At 34.4% G+C, this 18190-nt stretch overlaps 4 protein-coding genes and 1 long non-coding RNA gene across 9 annotated transcripts in view; all 5 read left to right on the plus strand.

Moving 5' to 3' along the window:
- The window catches only part of LOC111710559 (lipoyl synthase, mitochondrial), a gene marked incomplete in the record, with an annotated part of 4829 nt that extends 2337 nt beyond the window's left edge, over positions 1-2492 (plus strand). Inside the window, 4 exon segments of the mRNA XM_023484665.1 lie at positions 937-1058; positions 1587-1695; positions 2031-2134; positions 2324-2492. Coding sequence (XP_023340433.1) covers positions 937-1058; positions 1587-1695; positions 2031-2134; positions 2324-2477 — 489 coding nt within the window.
- A 2554-nt stretch (positions 2493-5046) lies between these two features.
- LOC111710561 (lipoyl synthase, mitochondrial) lies at positions 5047-7408 on the plus strand. The gene is made up of 3 exons (XM_023484671.1): positions 5047-5180; positions 6438-6532; positions 7286-7408. The coding sequence occupies exons 1-3, from the start codon at positions 5106-5108 to the stop codon at positions 7350-7352; spliced, it is 237 nt and encodes a 78-aa protein (XP_023340439.1). The 5' UTR covers positions 5047-5105; the 3' UTR covers positions 7353-7408.
- On the plus strand, positions 5389-5750 carry LOC111710562 (uncharacterized). Its single transcript, XR_002767078.1, has 2 exons — positions 5389-5431; positions 5701-5750. It is a non-coding gene; the product is annotated as an uncharacterized LOC111710562 (long non-coding RNA).
- Positions 5909-13248, plus strand: LOC111710557 (SWI/SNF-related matrix-associated actin-dependent regulator of chromatin subfamily A-like protein 1). Of its 2 annotated transcripts, none has more exons than XM_023484664.1 (6): positions 5909-5956; positions 8891-8950; positions 9391-9579; positions 9656-9690; positions 10043-10102; positions 10627-13248. In XM_023484664.1, exons 1-6 carry the CDS (start codon positions 5928-5930, stop codon positions 12855-12857), a joined length of 2604 nt encoding a protein of 867 aa, XP_023340432.1. In that variant the 5' UTR covers positions 5909-5927; the 3' UTR covers positions 12858-13248. The 2 variants fall into 2 exon arrangements, with proteins under 2 accessions (XP_023340432.1, XP_023340431.1); XM_023484663.1 differs by lacking the exon at positions 5909-5956 and adding an exon at positions 8438-8547.
- Positions 13236-18184, plus strand: LOC111710560 (electron transfer flavoprotein beta subunit lysine methyltransferase). 4 transcript variants are annotated; one of them, XM_023484666.1, is made up of 10 exons: positions 13236-13323; positions 13541-13606; positions 13952-14020; positions 14307-14342; positions 14561-14624; positions 14991-15012; positions 16672-16686; positions 17072-17173; positions 17856-17899; positions 18001-18184. In XM_023484666.1, exons 1-10 carry the CDS (start codon positions 13255-13257, stop codon positions 18066-18068), a joined length of 555 nt encoding a protein of 184 aa, XP_023340434.1. In that variant the 5' UTR covers positions 13236-13254; the 3' UTR covers positions 18069-18184. The 4 variants fall into 4 exon arrangements, with proteins under 4 accessions (XP_023340434.1, XP_023340436.1, XP_023340438.1 ...); XM_023484668.1 differs by lacking the exon at positions 16672-16686 and adding an exon at positions 16793-16801; XM_023484670.1 differs by lacking the exon at positions 17072-17173.
- The last annotated feature ends 6 nt before the right edge of the window (positions 18185-18190 follow it).

Here is an 18190-nt window from a genome sequence, read left to right on the forward strand (position 1 = left end):
ATGTGTGTCCTCAATGTGTGTCCTCAATGTGTGTCCTCAAGTGTGTCCTCAAGTGTGTCCTCAATGTGTATCCTCAATGTGTGTCCTCTCTATGTGCCGCTTCAGTAGATCAGTAAACAGGAGGACGACATTAGAGCAATACTTTTAATGTTGTCATTTATCAAATCAATAATTTTGTGACATTTAATTACATTTTACACTGCATAATTACTGTTCCTTATGTTCTTTGGAATATTTAAAGCTATCACTGGATTCTAAAAGTCGTTTTCCTATTTCAGAGTTTTCTGGTTATCAATGCATTTTCTGGTTATCAATATATTTTCTTGTTATCAATGATTTTCTGGTTATCAATATATTTTCTGGTTATCAATGTATTTTCTGGTTATCAATGTATTTTCTGGTTATCAATGTATTTTCTTGTTATCAATGTATTTTCTGGTTATCAATGTATTTTCCGGTTATCAATGTATTTCCTTGTTATCAATGTATTTTCTGGAAAAATCTATTCCCTTTTCCAAAATCAAGGAATTTTTAATAAGACATTTTTTCAGTGAATTTGGAAAAATTAATTATTTTATGGAAAAATGATATAATATTTAAGTAAAAAGTATTTAAAAAGAGGGTTGGGGGACTTTGTTTTCTATTCCCTGTGTTGCAAACTTTTAAAACCTTTGATATTTCAATCTTTGACTATTTGATGCAGCATCAGAATTGCTAGTTTGAAAAGCCTAAGGTTTTCAACATCAGGTTGAATGGATATCAGGATTAGACAATTTGAATGTGAGGCTAGTAAAGAAGAGTAACTACTTTTAAGCTTTTTAACCTTTTCCATAATCTTTTCTGATATTAAATAAAAATTTACAAAAATCTAAATTTAAAACACAAAAACTTTTTCAATTAAAGTAAATAAACGTTATTATTTGAATAATTGTTCAGAATGAAAAGCGACTGCGTCTACCTCCCTGGCTAAAAACTGAAATACCGATGGGGAAAAACTTCTCAAAACTTAAGAAGGACTTGCGAGGACTTAAACTTGCGACAGTCTGTGAAGAAGCAAGGTACTCTTTTACTTAAAGGTACTGTAAACATTATTTCAAGTGACCCCCTATTTGTAGAGTGGCATGTCTGATTCACGTTGGTACCCTTTAAACCTTGAAGTGATATATCAAAATTGACCATTTTCAATTGTGGTTTCTATTGAAAAGTATCTTGCTGATTTATGTTGCAAAGACAATGCAGAAAATTGTGAGAATTTTAAACTTTTCTAGAATTTTGGAGGAGTAAAGGATGGGACTGCAAATGCTATTATCAATCTGTTTCCAGGTGTCCTAATATTGGTGAATGCTGGGGAGTAGAGGAGGGGAAGGCAACTGCTATTATCAAATCTGTTTCTAGGTGTCCTAATATCGGTGAATGCTGGGGAGTAGAGGAGGGGAAGGCAACTGCTATTATATAATCTGTTTCCAGGTGTCCTTATATCGGAAGGCAACTGCTATTATATAATCTGTTTCCAGGTGTCCTTATATCGGTGCATGCTGGGGAGGAGAGGAGGGGAAGGCAACTGCTATTATAAAATCTGTTTCCAGGTGTCCTAATATCGGTGAATGCTGGGGAGGAGAGGAGGGGACGGCAACTGCTACCATTATGCTGATGGGTGACACTTGTACTAGAGGATGCAGGTTCTGCTCTGTTAAGGTATATGGTTTCATTTGCAACATTTGTCATAATTTGCAATCATTAACATTTGTGATAATTACATTTGCCATAATTGCACTTGCCATGATTGCAATTACCATAATTACACTTGCCACAATTACTTTTTTTGTAATTAATTCTATGATTACACTTGCCATAATTAAATTTTCCGTAATTAATCTTACCATCATTACATTTGTCTCAATTACAGTGGCTACAATTACACTTGCCCTATCTAACCTAATTGCTATAGTTACCATTTACCATAATAACATAACTGAACTCCTTATAGACCAGATTTTAAAAAAAGTTTTGGCCTCCACGTATTCTTCTAGACTGCTAGAGCCCCACCTCCCCTGGACCCCGCTGAGCCGGTGAACACAGCTAACGCAGTGGTGGAGTGGGGACTAGACTATGTTGTTTTAACATCTGTAGATAGGTAACCAGTAGTGCAGTTGATCCAAAATTATGTTCATCTGGACTAATATAATATTTTGAGGAAAGATTTAAAAACTTTTAAAAAAGGCCATTTTTATATTATTCTTACTATATTCTTAGACTTCTCAAGAATTTGTGAATTTATCTTCGTCTAAAATAATTCTTAAAATAACAAAATGGCTGATCTTAGAGATGATTTACCGGACGCGGGCTCTGCGCACATTAGCGCCACAATCCAGGAACTTAAGCGGGCAAAACCGGAACTATTGGTGGAGTGCCTATCACCAGACTTTGCGGGGGATACAGCCTGTGTTGAAACGGTAAACATTTATGTAAAAAAATAATCAAAAATTTAAAACGAAAAAGATTTTTGCTAATGTTTTCTTGATGTGAAGATGAAAGTTAAGAGCTTATAAGTTATAAGATGTTTTGTCCTGAATGTGTGTCCTCAATGTGTATCCTCAATGTGTGTCCTCTCTATGTGCCGCTTCAGTAGATCAGTAAACAGGAGGACGACATTAGAGCAATACTTTTAATGTTGTCATTTATCAAATCAATAATTTTGTGACATTTAATTACATTTTACACTGCATAATTACTGTTCCTTATGTTCTTTGGAATATTTAAAGCTATCACTGGATTCTAAAAGTCGTTTTCCTATTTCAGAGTTTTCTGGTTATCAATGCATTTTCTGGTTATCAATATATTTTCTTGTTATCAATGTATTTTCTGGTTAAATTTTTGGTAGTCAAGAAAAGAGGGGGGGAATTGGATATCAAAAGGCAACCTTTTTCATTCTTTTTGATAATTCATTATTTTCAGGGGAAATAAAAGATTATCAAAGGGGGAGGTGAAAGAAAAATGATTTTTCCAGAAACAGGATATATTTTTAATAAATGAATTCTGAAATCAAATCTTGTTCAAAATTGACGGAAGGGCAAGGGGGGAGAGGTCAGAAATGAGTTATTATGATTAAAAAGGCGGAGATACGGACATTTTCTTTTGTTTTTATGATTTTTACGCATGAAAGATTAGTATGTTAATCATCTTCTCTAAAAACATGTTTTGAATCAACAATCAACATGTCAATGGATTCGACTGGCTACATTTTTTTCTATCAATTCTTGAATTGATTGAGAGGATAATTCACAAACGATGATTATGTAAACAAGATAAAGCCACCTGGTGCGCTTTCATCCAGGGTTCAATAACAGAACAGCGGTTTTCAAACAGAGGACCCCAGGCGTGGTTGTACAATGTTCACGTATCGCAAGTGGAAGTACTGATGGGTGAGATTTTCTAGGGGACCAGAATATCCACAGAAGTTTCGTTTAATAATAATAAAAACAATGCATCTGGGTGGGAGGAGGGTACCCCTGCTCTTGAGGCCGCTAATATTGATCAGAAAATTAGAGTTTGAGGCAACCAATCAATTCCTTAAGAAATACACCTTCAAAACTTTACTGTTAATTTATTTTCATAGGAAATAGACCCAAGCCTGGTCACGAAGACTTCTATAATGCTGGGTCTTGGAGAAACAGATGAGGAGATTTTACAGTGAGTTTTATTTTTAAATAAATAAAGGTAAAATCTTAGGAACTGTCACCTGGACCACGGCCCGCTAATATGTATGCTTCTATCTACTGATCTATACTATTCTGGGCTAGTGTAAATGTAACTTTGTCGGTGGGCTACGCAGCTGTTATATCTCAGTGGACCCTAGATACAGAGCGTCCCGTATCATATTAGATTATCTCCAATCCTGAACGCCAAAATACGCACATAATACTCAAATAATTTAACATTTTCTGCAAAAAAAAAAATTCTATTAGCCTTATTAAATTTTTCAAAATGATTCATTCTTCTTAAATTTTCTGATTTGTCCCTCAAATTGTAATTTAGGCCCATTGATGCGGTCTAATTTGATGTGAGACACCCTGTATTTTTAGGAAATTGTAAAACCTCGGCAATCGGCATATAGCAAATTTTAGGTTTTACTATAACAAATTTTTATTCTGACTATTGTTCATTCTATAAAAATAATCTGTACTTTTAAAAAAGTTTGAAGTGAAGTTCAGGGGCCAAATTAGAGAAGAACTTTGGTAGATAGTGGGCCCTGGAATAAGCATAAATGAGATACTGTAGCTAAAATCTTGTGATCATAGCATTTTCTTCAAAGAGTTGGTAGCATCAAAGGCGCCTTGTTTTCAGAATTCCAAAATGTGGTCTGCCGAGTTTGTACCTTAAGAATTGACCAAGATATTGAGAAATTTGTTTAAAATTCAAAATATTAAATATCAGCAACAATTTTTCTAATACAAAGAAGGAGGCTAAATCTTATCAAGTTTTAAAGACTTACAATGTTTTTCTATACTCCTTTCACATCTATTAACTTTACGAAAACCAAAGACAAATTTTAAGTTCCAGGGTCCAATGTCTAACGTACTGCATAACACCCCAGCGAAAAAATTACATCANTCTATCTATCTATCTATCTATCTATCTATCTATCTATCCTTCTTCATATATACAAATATTTCTTGTTTTTAGTTCAAAATTAGAGTTACAAGGGGAGAGGGCTAATTGGACATTTGGGATAAATGCACTTGGGAAATTGGGAAGTTACAAAGTGCGGCCTTCAATCTTACCATCTTACCGCCCATTTTCTTAAAGTAGGTCACAATCTTACCGCCCATTTTCTTAAAGTGGATCACCATCTTACCCCCTATTTTCTTAAAGTGGGTCGAAGCATGTTGTCGAGGTTGAGACTTCAATTCCTACAATGATGGTCTAGAAACTCTGCAAATATCTCAAGATTGAATTCGGACTTGAACACTGTCTTGTCAAGGGTTTGCTATAGCACGGAACTAACATTAATATAATGATGTATAATTGTGTTTACAGTTTTATCCTTTCCTAGAATTTGCTGGATATGGACAGGGTTCTGTTTTATTAATAATTTATAAATTAAAATGAAAATGGTTTTTATTCTAATATTTGTGGACTCTGCAGGACAATATATGCAGCCAACAAAACGTCACCTCAAGGTCATTAAATAATTAATAAGGGTGGGGGGCATTAAACGTATTACTCTCGGGAAAATTTAAACAGTGGTTAAACATAACTTAGAATTGTTGTAGGAGGCTGAATTTTTGCATGCAAACTCAGAATTATGTATATTACATGCATTTTTTGGTTTTGAAGGAATCTGAGCAAAAGTGCGCGCGCGCGCGCGCTTTTTGTGAAAANTTCCTTTACAGTCCCTTTAAGCATGGGAGTTAAAATTTAGAGCAAAAAGGTAAAAGAATATTCATGCGTAGTTTCAATTGAACCTCAATGGTTATATTAACAATGGTACCCTTTAAGCACTAAAATGGTGTTCAATATTTCTTAAATATAAAACTGATTGCAAAAAAATGTTAAAAATTACAAACATGTTTGTAGATGATAAGTCATTTATCGGACACAAACTACTCTTTGTAAATGATGGGTCACTTGAAATTGCGCCAACCATACAATTTTTGGACGGCCAGGGAGGGATGGAATTATCAGTACGTTATTTTTGAGGTGGTGGCGGGGAAAATTCCTTCAGTTATGAATTTTTATTATGTAAAAAATTTGAAAAATGTATTAATTATTTGAATATTATATCACAGACTTATTCAGATAGAAAACTATTATATTAAGAAATATATTTTTTTTGTATTGATTATGTTACAATAATTTAATAAACGTGAATAAATTTGAATTTATCGTCTAAATTTCAGATTAATATGTTTGGTTAAAAATATTAAATGGCGCTCACGGAAGAACAACGACGAAGGTAAAAACTTTTTTTTTTCAAAAATAATAAATTATGAATTTGGCATTTCTATGGGGACCAAATTGAAAAGATGCAATGGCTAAGAAAAGTAAATCTGTGTCTCCATATCCCGTATTTGATATCAGATTTCTCCTAATAGTTGGAGAGATTTGAGGGAAATTTTCCTTTCTGAATATTATTGAAATAAGGAGGAGGCATATACCTCCCAAAATATGGTTACATCATCATCAATCATCATCATCATCATCAATATGATTATAATAATAACTAAACAATCATTACTCCGTAGAAATCAAGACCAAATAGTTCAGTCATACTTAGTTCAACTTCATTCTGCTAATTATTAAACACGACCTCTTCTCAACCCATTTTTAGAGTTTCTAGCTTAATTTGGGAAAATACATTTTTTGAGATAACATTTTTTCCTTATGATGTCCAATCTTCAAAAATTATGTTTAAAATAAATCCTTGATCTATCCAGGTTCAGGAATATGTTACACCTGCTAAGTTCCAACACTGGGAGAATATTGGAAACCAACTTGGATTCTTATATACAGCTAGTGGACCTTTAGTTAGGTAGGCAAAAACTTATTCCCCTATCCTCCCCCTTCCTTCAACTTTTCCCCCTCCTTCCTACAACTTTTCCCCCTCCTTCCTTCAACTTTTCCCCCTCTTTCCTTCAACTTTCCCCCTTCNTCCCATAACTTTCTCCCTTCAAATTTTCCTCCTCCTCCCTCAACTTTTCCCCCTCCTCCTTTCAACTTTTCCCCCTCTTCCCTTCAACTTTTCCCCCTCCTTAAAGAAATAGCAGACGTAGATTTTAGTGACCTTCAAGAGCGGTTTGTCTGATTCCAAGTAGTACCAGCCTTTAAACCTCTATCTGAGTAACAATGAGGAAGAAATCCTCATTTTTTTATCTTAAAGGGACCGTTTACTTATTTGGGTAATTTGAGGGTAAACTAAATAGCCTATTAGCTTTTCATTGGTAGTAGTCTTACTTTTTTAGCCGGAAAAAAGGCCAATTTCTCGTTCAGAATTCCAGCGCAAAAGTACGGTACCTTTTCAACTACCCAAATAAGTGAATGGTCCCTTTAATTAGTGTTAAACGTTCACAGTTTTCATTCCTTCTCTATTAATTTATTGGTAAACAAATAAGTTTATCTCATTCATCCTTGGCCAGACTGAGGATTTAAGGATACAATCGTGAGCCCGACACTTTATTTGAGAGTCACATAAACTTACATTTACAGCTTAAATATTTGGTCCAATTATTTTACATTTTGATAATTCGAATAGAAACTATATATTAGAATATTGTTTGTATTTCAGGAGCTCATATAAAGCCGGGGAGTTCTTCATCAAGAATATTGTCAACCGGAGGAAAACTGGAAGTTAAAGAAAATCCGCAAATTCAGATATTTTGGCGGGAAATGTTTTCCGTGTAGGAAAATTGAATAACAGTTATGAACATTTATGAGTTAAAGATCTAAAATATTCATCCTTTTTCCTCAGCCCCCCATAACAAATTTTAAGGGAATGTTAAAGTAAAATGAAAGGCTGAAACCTAAGCATTTTAGGAGTTGATCGAGACCAGTTCTATCTTATGTTCCTGTCTCGAGAAATTGATATAAAATTGTGTCAAATTTATACGAAATATATAAAATTTATAAAAATCGTAGTATACTGCACTGCCAATTGATGAGAGTTTTGTCACCTGATACGGACGTATAAATAATATTATAAATTGTATCTATCAAAAATGAAAAATTATTAAATTAAAATAATAATAGAAGCAAAGTTTCTCAGGCTCTTCTGGGATATCGTCGTTTTCAGATTGGTTGCGTATTTGCTGTATATGATCTGTTAAAACCTATGATTTTTACAAAAAAATTTATATATTAAAATTTTCGTATTTTGACACAGTTTTATATCAATTTTTTGAGACAGGAACATCAGATAGAACTCAATCAATCAATTCCTTAAGTGCTTAGGTTTCAGCCTATACCCCCTTTCATTTTTCCTTTACAGTCCCTTTAAGCATGGGAGTTAAAATTTAGAGCAAAAAGGTAAAAGAATATTCATGCGTAGTTTCAATTGAACCTCAATGGTTATATTAACAATGGTACCCTTTAAGCACTAAAATGGTGTTCAATATTTCTTAAATATAAAACTGATTGCAAAAAAATGTTAAAAATTACAAACATGTTTGTAGATGATAAGTCATTTATCGGACACAAACTACTCTTTGTAAATGATGGGTCACTTGAAATTGCGCCAACCATACAATTTTTGGACGGCCAGGGAGGGATGGAATTATCAGTACGTTATTTTTGAGGTGGTGGCGGGGAAAATTCCTTCAGTTTTGAATTTTTATTATGTAAAAAATTTGAAAAATGTATTAATTATTTGAATATTATATCACAGACTTATTCAGATAGAAAACTATTATATTAAGAAATATATTTTTTTTGTATTGATTATGTTACAATAATTTAATAAACGTGAATAAATTTGAATTTATCGTCTAAATTTCAGATTAATATGTTTGGTTAAAAATATTAAATGGCGCTCACGGAAGAACAACGACGAAGGTAAAAACTTTTTTTTTTCAAAAATAATAAATTATGAATTTGGCATTTCTATGGGGACCAAATTGAAAAGATGCAATGGCTAAGAAAAGTAAATCTGTGTCTCCATATCCCGTATTTGATATCAGATTTCTCCTAATAGTTGGAGAGATTTGAGGGAAATTTTCCTTTCTGAATATTATTGAAATAAGGAGGAGGCATATACCTCCCAAAATATGGTTAAGGGGGTGGGTGGGATATAAACCTCCCTGAATATTGTTAAGGGGGTGGGGAGGGTATAAACCTCCCTGAATTATGTTAATGGGGTGGGGTGGATATAAACCTCCCTGAATATTGTTTAATTTAGGATTGAAGAGAAGAGAGGTGAAGCCCTTGCTAAGCGAAAGAATAAAATACCACAGACAAGGTTTGTACAATAAATATACCTCTCACAAATTTAACTTCCTCTTCCTTTCAAACATTACCCTTTAAATGGACTGTAAGTTTAATTTCAAGTGACCCTCCATGCAAAGATGGCAATGCCCGATTTCCGATGGAAAAGTCTTTATATCTGCAAGTTTTTCCATTATTTCTCATAAGCAATAAGTGCGCAAGACACTTTCGCAGAGAAACCGCAAATAAAAATAAACAGTTTAAAGAAATAAAAACATTGATATCTAATTTACACTTTATCAGACACCGCTTTCAAGGGTACCGTTGTAAATCAGGCATTGCCATCTTTTTATGTAGGGTCACTTGAAATTACGCGTACTGTCTCTTTAATGCTTTTTTTCCTTCTTGAAAGATTAAAGATTTTATAATAATTTATTTAAATTTATTTGATTTGAATTCATTTTTTTTTAAAAGTTCTGGCGGAGTTATTCAAGCAGGGGGAAGCGGAGCCGGGGTTTCTGGCGGAGGTAGTGGCAGGGGAGTTTTTGTTGGTGGCGGCGGAGTTAGTGGCAGTGGCGGTGGAGTTAGTGGCAGTGGCGGCGGAGGGCTGACGGATGAACAAAAAAGAATTGTTGAACAAAACAGACAAGCTGCTCTTCACAGGTTGAAAATAAAATAGAAAATTCTAAAAATTCTTTAAAATATATTTTTCTAAACTTATTGATTTCTAATGTTGCAGGAAGAATGCTGTTCATCCCTCGTCTGCAACCACAGGTCAATTAAATTCAAATGATTCTCTATTCTCTATTCACAACTGTTAACTGAAAGCCTCTATCTTTGCTTTTATTGCTAAAAGAGGTTAATTTTGACAATTTTTATCCATTGGTTTCTCTGGCATAAATCCGCAAGTCCATTTATAAAGAAACCAAAAATTTAACTTGTATATTTTCAAAGAGAAAAACATAAATATCGTGTTAATTCTTAGTCAAACAAAGCTTTAAATGGCAACATTGTGAATCAGAAGTCACTTGAAATTACGCGTATTGTCCCTTTTAAACTATTTTTCAAGATTTAAAAAAATTAAGTTTACAAAAATTAAAGAAAAAATTATAAAATTTATTTTTAGTTCCTAGTCTCACGGCTGAGTCCTTCTATAACAAGTCTAAACCATCTGTAAAAACAATAGGAAATTCAATATAATTATTTTCAGTTTTTTATTCTAGAAATTCAATTAAAGGGACCAGAAGCGTGTTTTCGCTTGCGCATTTCTTCTGCAGGAAACTAATTATGAATTTAACACTTATAAATCTAAAATAACTACAAAATCTTCAACATTATTGATCAGATTGCCATCTTTGCATGGAGGTTCACTTGAAATTGCGCCAACAGTCTCTTTAATAATAATTTTTACAGCCATAAACTTTTCACTATTTACACATTATATTTTATTTTACTTTATTTTAATAATTTACTCCTAAAGCTTTACAATCCAGCTATTAAATTAGGTATATTATCAACCCAATTTTAACATCGTTGGCTTCAGTATTTTTGGTGATGAAATAATTATATCATTCCAGAATTTGTTATCACTTGATTTGAAGAGGTACCAATGTGAAATAATTAGTCAATATCAACATACAGAGAGGGGGGGGGGGTTAAGCAGGCTGAGCCCCCTGGAAAATATAAATGTATTATTTTGAATTGTATCAGGGCCCAACAATTTAGGAACCCCCTTCAAACCTCCCCGCCCTCATCCTTCAACCACTCAGAGCAGTTTCAGCAATAGCAATCTTTTCAGCAAGAGTGATACTAATCCTTTTGGCAAAAGCAATACTAATCCATACAGGAAGAGCGCTACTAATCCATTCAGCAAGGGCAATACTAATTCTGATTCTCGGAGCAGCTTAAGCAGTTTAATAAATAAACAGAGCAGCCTGGTTCTAAACGGGTCTGCTGTAACATCGGGAGCTATCAATTCAGGGCTGGCGGCCGTTAAACATGGTGGGAAATGCATAAAGGCAAACTGTACACTAGTGGAGAGAAATCGGTTTCAGGTTGTTACCACGTATCATGAGACCTTGATTAAAGTATTTAAAACAATGAAGACTGGTGTATACAATGCGAAAACTAGGATTTGGAGCTTTAGTCTGGAGGAACATGATAAACTTGTACGAGAAGCCGGGGTACTAAAGGGTGAGGTTGAATTAATCCCTCTTCCTCGCTGGATTTTAGATACTTTCAGGAAACCCCTGAGCTATGATGTTGAGAGCATAGATCTAAGCAAAATAGAACCAAAGATACTGGAGAGCTTAATGCCATTCCAACTTCAAGGAATTCAGTTTGGTATCAGTAGAGCGGGCAGAGTTCTCATTGCTGATGATATGGGTCTAGGGAAAACTATTCAGGCTCTAGGTCTAGCAAGCTATTATAGGGATGCCTGGCCCTTCCTTGTAGTAGCCCCCTCTTCTATGCGATATGCATGGGAGAGTGCAATTTTAAGATGGTTTCCCTCTCTTTCTGCAGATGATATTTCCACAATAACAACAGGAAAAGATTATATTGGTTCTAGTTCCTGTATAATTATCAGCTATGATCTACTGGGGAAGAAAGCCAATGAACTAGCCAAAAAAAGTTTCAATCTTGTGATTATGGACGAAAGTCATTCAATTAAAAATGATAAATCAGCCAGAACAAAGGCAGCAGAACCGTTGATGCGCGAATGTCGCTACCTCATTCTGCTAAGTGGAACTCCGGCATTAAGTCGTCCTGTTGAACTGTACTCTCAGATATCAGCTCTCAACCCTAAACTCTTCAAACATCAGAGGGACTTCGGATTCAGATACTGTGATGGACAGCTGAAGAAACTTGGATTACGAGAAGTTTATGACTTCAGTGGATCTTCAAACATGACGGAACTCTCACTGCTTTTATTGGAGAAATGTATGATTCGAAGGCTGAAATCTGATGTACTCCAGCAGCTGCCAGCTAAGCAACGATGTATGGTTGTATTGGATCCAGGTAGTGTTGATAGCTCCAGCAGTATGATGAGAGACAAGGAGAATGCTGCGCGTAAATCTGGTGTTCATGGACTGGAAAAGCGTGGTCTTCTCTTAGAATGGTACAGTGCCACAGCTCAGGCAAAGCTGAAGGCAGTTCAGGAGTATGTAAAGGATTTGCTGAATTCAGACAAAAAATTTCTATTGTTCTGTCACCATCAGGTGATGATGGTAGGATTAGCAGAGGTTCTTAATACAGCAGGAACAGGGTTCATTCAAATTGATGGGTCAACTCCAAGCGAACTTAGAAGAACTTATGTAGACAAGTTCCAGACCTCTCCCAGCTGCCAGGTGGCGCTGCTGAGCATTACCGCGGCAAATTCTGGTATTACTCTTACCTCTGCGCACCTAGTCGTCTTTGCTGAGATTTACTGGAACCCGGGAATTCTTACACAGGCTGAAGATAGGGCACATCGGATTGGGCAGACTGACAGTGTTTCAATACAATATCTGGTGGCTAAAGGAACTGCAGATGATGAGTTGTGGCCAATGATCCAGAAGAAACTAGATGTTCTAAACAAGGCTGGACTTACTAAGGACAATTTCCAGGATTCTGAGTCGACTGTTGTACTGAGTAAAGGCCAGAAGACTATAGAAGATTTTTTTGCATTGAACGAGGAATTTCCAATTGCTGAGTTTGATGAATCTATGATTAACGAAACACCTCTGCCTGCTATAGAGACTCTTAGAGATCCTAATGATGGTACTACTGCTAATATTGTCCCTCAATATGTTTCTGATGTTGCTACTGCTAATATTGATCTTCCAGATGCTCCTGATGTTGCTACTGCTAATATTGAACTTGATGAAGATCTATTTGATGATGAGTGGGAGGAAGATCTTCAAGAATTAGAGTCTCCCGCCAAAAAAACTAAAGTATTCTAATTCTGAATTTTTGGGAAGAAATATCAAACTTATGAATCTCACTTTCCATTTTTCCTTCCTTTTCCCATCTGCTTTAATCTTTTCCGTTTCCTAGAGTTTTAGAGATTTTATTTTTCAGTATCTGTTTTTGTGATACATCTAGAACTGCCCATGATTGATATAGTTTATATATAATTTGATATATATGGCGGCCAATTTTTTGGTGTGTTATTGAATATTTGTGATAATTAAATAATTTATCATTTTATAAAATTTGGAATTATATTGTGGGCTAGAAATTGTAAGTGTGATAAATCCGACCCTTCTCTAACATTTAACTGATCTGAATCTTGCCAAAGAGAAATTAAAAATGTATGGTTCATATCTGTGATTAAAAAATCTATTTTTCAGATAGAACATGCGTACATGCGTTCAGAAAATGCGGAAGTGTGTACAGAACATGCATTTACGCAGATACACATCACGGGTATGAAATTGATATTAAATAAAAATGTTATTTTTTTTATCAATTTGGATTAAAATTTGAATTGACTTATTTGATTCCCCCATAATTAGACGCACATATATATATCCATTATATTAGATTAGGAAAAGATTACAGTTGTGATTCTGTCTTGCAACTATTTAAATGAAGGTTGACTTGAAATTATGTTGATAGTCCCTTTAAATATATTTGTTACTAGGTGACGGAAGAGTTTATTAAGCAGAATCTAACTATTTCTACAGATCATTTAACTCCGGAGATTAAGGTTGGAATTTTTATTAAAGGGAGTGTTCGCAAAAAAGGCTAACCCAGAGGTGTATATTTTTATGAATTACTCCCCCCCCTTCCCAGGGGGGAATAATCATTTTTAAAGATATGGGGGGGGGGGTAATGAAAAATTGGACAGCAAAAGGCAAGATTTTTCATCGTTATTTTTCCCAATAACCTCTGGATATTTTTATTAAACTCTTATCTTTTGTTGGTAACCCTGAATAATTGTCCCTAGCCCTCTTGTAGTCTGTACAAGCTTGCAGAGTATTTATTCAGAAAAGAGAAATGCGGCAAAAAAAAACAAAAATGTGCCAATGAATTATTAAATGTACATATTCAGTTGCTTCTGATATCCCATAATAGTCCTCTATACACTCAACCAATACAGGATTCTAGTTCAAGTCTTCAGGCAGAAAACTATTATTTCTATTCTTTATAATTGGGGTCATTTACAGGGGGAAATATGGGGGTTAAGGGGGAGCCCCCACTCCCTAGGTAAGTCTTGGTCATGGTTTCTTTAAGGGTGATTCAGCCCCCCCTCCTCCACTTTCTGGAAAAATTTCTCAGCTTGGTTTTGTGCATGGTAATCCTAGGCGTCAACATTTTGCGAAGAAGGGGGGGGGGTGGTAAAAGTTGTCGTACATGTTCTATTGAATTAATTATTACAAGATGAAATAATATTTTCTTGCGAAAAGGATCCTTGGTGGACAATTTACTGGCCAGGAGGGCAGGTAAGGGAATCAATATAATATCTCATAAATTCAGGTCTGGTCTGGTCTGGTCTGGTCTGGTCTGGTCTGGTCTGGTCTGGTCTGGTCTGGTCTGGTCTGGTCAGGTTGAATAACTTTATCTCATTCATATTTCCTTTTGTTTAAAAACCCTGCCACAAACTTCAAATTTAGAGAAATTTTATAATTCCACCTTAAATTAATTTATTCCCTCTGTTTAGGTTTTGAGTAGATATTTTCTAGATTTCCCCCACCTGGTCCAGGGGAAACATGTTCTAGATATAGGAAAACATTTCAAATAGATTTAATTCAGGGAAAACATGTTCTAGATATATTACAGATGTAATCAAAAATTCAAAATTTGGAAAAGGAAATATTCTTCAATTTTTTTTTAAATATCAAACAATCTGAGATCAGAAGTATTGTGTGAAATGTTGCTAATCTACGAGGCTTGATCTCGATATTCACTGTGGTAACTTTTAGGTTAAGTGCCTGATCCTATAATTTTAGCTATCTCTGCAGGATATGTCGACCATAAACAGGATAGCCAAAAGAAATTATAAGTTTTGACCTTAGAAAAGATAAATAAACGTTTTACAAATTGATCTAAATAATGTTTTTCATATTTTTAATAAGAAATGTTGATGTTAGGATCTGGATGCGGGGCACTTAGGAATTTATCCAAAAACTGAAATAATTTTCTAATTAAAGGGTTTTTATGTAGTATAAACACGAACAGATAATTCTCTAAAGGAGACTTTAAGAATTTAGCAATGTGTACTGTACAGTGTGTACTGTGTACTGTACAGTGCGTACTGTGTATTGTACAGTGTGTACTGTGTACTGTAAAGTGTGTACTGTGTACTGTACAGTGTGTACTGTACAGAGTACAGTGTGTACTGTACAGTGTACAGTGTTTACTGTACAGTGTACAGTGTGTACTGTACAGTGTACAGTGTGTACTGTACAGTGTACAGTGTGTACTGTACAGTGTACAGTGTGGACTGTACAGTATGTAATGTGTACTGTACAGTGTGTACTGTGTTCTGTAAAGTGTGTACTGTGTACTGTACAGTGTGTACTGTGTACTGTACAGTGTGTACTGTGTACTGTACAGTGTGTACTGTGTACTGTACAGTGTGTACTGTGTACTGTACAGTGTGCAGTGTGTACTGCACAGTGTACAGTGTGTACTGCACAGTGTACAGTGTGTACTGCACAGTGTACAGTGTGTACTGCACAGTGTACAGTGTGTACTGCACAGTGTACAGTGTGTACTGCACAGTGTACAGTGTGTACTGCACAGTGTACAGTGTGTACTGCACAGTGTACAGTGTGTACTGCACAGTGTACAGTGTGTACTGCACAGTGTACAGTGTGTACTGCACAGTGTACAGTGTGTACTGCACAGTGTACAGTGTGTACTGCACAGTGTACAGTGTGTACTGCACAGTGTACAGTGTGTACTGCACAGTGTACAGTGTGTACTGCACAGTGTACAGTGTGTACTGCACAGTGTACAGTGTGTACTGCACAGTGTACAGTGTGTACTGCACAGTGTACAGTGTGTACTGCACAGTGTACAGTGTGTACTGCACAGTGTACAGTGTGTACTGCACAGTGTACAGTGTGTACTGCACAGTGTACAGTGTGTACTGTACAGTGTACAGTGTACAGTGTGTACTGTGTGCTCTACAGTGTGTATTGTGTACTGTACAGTGCGTACTGTGTGCTGTACAGTGTGTACTGTACAGTGTACAGTGTGTACTGTGTGCTCTACAGTGTGTATTGTGTACTGTACAGTGTGTACTGTGTACTGTACAGTGTGTACTGTGTACTATACAGTGTGTACTGTGTACTATACAGTGTATAGTGTACTGTACAGTGTGTACTGAGTACTATACAGTGTGTATTGTGTACTGTACAGCTGTACTGTGATTATACAGTGTGTACTGTGTACTGTGTACTATACAGTGTACACATGTGGAGATATCAAATTTTGTTCTTTTCTGAAAAAATTTGGTTCCATTATGTATTTGCGTATTTGTATATTTGTATATTTGTATATTTGTATATTTGTATATTTGTATAATTGTATAATTGTATAATTGTATAATTGTATAATTGTATAATTGTATAATTGTATAATTGTATAATTGTATATTTGTATATTTGTATATTTGTATATTTGTATATTTGTATATTTGTATATTTGTATATTTGTATTTGTAAAGTGTAAATTTAGTGAAAATAGAACAAACACTTGAATCTTTAACTAACGAACAATGAGGTTGAATTCAGTTTTATTGACAAATTGATGTTATTTCGTTAGTTTGGTGGCAGCTAGGAAAGTATAGTTAAATTTTATTTATATTTTTGAGAAAAATATTAAATTTTTGAATTTTTTTTTACCATTGAAAAATAAAAGGTAAAATGATAAATTTGTAATGTAGATGTCAACTGTAATTCAAAGCCCTTATAATGTGGCATTTCTGATTTACAAGAATTAACGAAATATTCTTTTTTGTCTTTCTTAAAAAAAAAAATTCTTTCAATTATGGTTTCTATACAATTGATTGGCGCGCTTCAGGAACAATTCCGAATTTAACAGAATTGAATTTTTAGAAAGGAAAACTAAGATATCTTCCTCATTGTTACTCAGAATAAAGTTATAGGCCACAATTGTGAATCAGATATGCCCCATGTCTGGTGTTAAACATATAAACTGTCAGATGTGGAGCAGCAGATGTAACAGCCAACGATATAGACTTAAACGCCCGGACAGCACTCAGCCTCAATTCTAATATTAACAATATTCAAAATATAAATTTCAGGAAACTACATTTTTTACCCTTTCATTCTATCTTCCAAACTCTTTCTTGATACTTTTTCATTTTAACGGTTGTATGTTGGTTTTTTTATTTCAAAATGTTTAAAAATTTGATTTATTAAAATGCAAATGTTTTTTAATAATAAAGAATATTTTCAAAAATCAAATATAATTCTGCAATTTAAGCTACAACCCATCCACAATATGGGCTTTTTACACGCATCTAAGATTTCGATTATTATTTACTATTATTAACTACGGTGGTAGGCTACTATATTATTATAACGAAGACAACTTTTTATTTAAGTTCTAATTGTTACTCAGCTTATATCGAATTGCAAGATTACAAGTTAGTAAAGAGACTTTTTCTTCAATTGACAGCTTCGCTTTGTTTTTATGTTTTTGTGTATCCATGCTGAATAAAAGCTTGATAAAAATCAAAATTAAAATCGAAAATCGTCTTCATTATATTGATATTTTCGCCTACCACCGTATAGGAATCTTTAAGATGGAATGGCTCTCACATGAAATACATATATTTGCGTTTGCGGGTTATTGAAGTACATTTTAAGATTTAAGATTTTAAGTTTCTCTAACATTTGGGATCACGGGGGGGGGGGGGGTTAAAGTGAATATTTTTAAGACGCCGGTTAATTTTTTTTTCTAAAGAACGTAAATATTTTTAGTTCTACCGACCACCTCACTCACACAAATCCAAATAAACTAAAAGGAAAAAGAAAAATTTAAACAAAATAAAAAATTTCTGTTTGAAACAGAAATAAATGTTTGTCTTGAAAATTTTATCTTGTAAATTTTTCTTAATTTTTCAAGAGTTTGACATTTTATGTGTGGGGGACTTACTTTACGACGCAAGGAGAGAGAAAAAATTTATTAAGTAAAGGGTTGTAGGGTTAAACTTACACAAATAGAGGAGGTTTAAGATATTAACATTTATACTTGAGTTATTTTGGTTTAAGATATTAACATGTATACTTGAGTTATTTTGGTTTAAGATATTAAC

Source organism: Eurytemora carolleeae, unplaced genomic scaffold, assembly GCF_000591075.1.
Source record: "Eurytemora carolleeae unplaced genomic scaffold, Eaff_2.0 scaffold490, whole genome shotgun sequence".
Classification (NCBI taxonomy): Eukaryota; Metazoa; Arthropoda; class Copepoda; order Calanoida; family Temoridae; genus Eurytemora; species Eurytemora carolleeae.

Excerpts from the sequence above, each read along its gene's own strand:
- LOC111710557 (XM_023484664.1), top strand. The coding sequence starts at position 5,928 with ATGGCGCTCACGGAAGAACAACGACGAAG. Across the intron at positions 5,957-8,890 it reads ACGGAAGAACAACGACGAAG|GATTGAAGAGAAGAGAGGTG; the intron begins GTAAAAACTTTT and ends TGTTTAATTTAG. Across the intron at positions 9,691-10,042 it reads TCCCTCGTCTGCAACCACAG|TTCCTAGTCTCACGGCTGAG; the intron begins GTCAATTAAATT and ends ATTTATTTTTAG.
- LOC111710560 (XM_023484666.1), top strand. The coding sequence starts at position 13,255 with ATGCGTACATGCGTTCAGAAAATGCGGAAGTGTGTACAGAACATGCAT. Across the intron at positions 14,625-14,990 it reads GAAACATGTTCTAGATATAG|GATCTGGATGCGGGGCACTT; the intron begins GAAAACATTTCA and ends TGTTGATGTTAG. Across the intron at positions 17,174-17,855 it reads ATTCAAAATATAAATTTCAG|TTCTACCGACCACCTCACTC; the intron begins GAAACTACATTT and ends AAATATTTTTAG.
- LOC111710561 (XM_023484671.1), top strand. The coding sequence starts at position 5,106 with ATGAAAATGGTTTTTATTCTAATATTTGTGGACTCTGCAGGACAATAT. Across the intron at positions 5,181-6,437 it reads CAACAAAACGTCACCTCAAG|GTTCAGGAATATGTTACACC; the intron begins GTCATTAAATAA and ends TGATCTATCCAG. Across the intron at positions 6,533-7,285 it reads GCTAGTGGACCTTTAGTTAG|GAGCTCATATAAAGCCGGGG; the intron begins GTAGGCAAAAAC and ends TTTGTATTTCAG.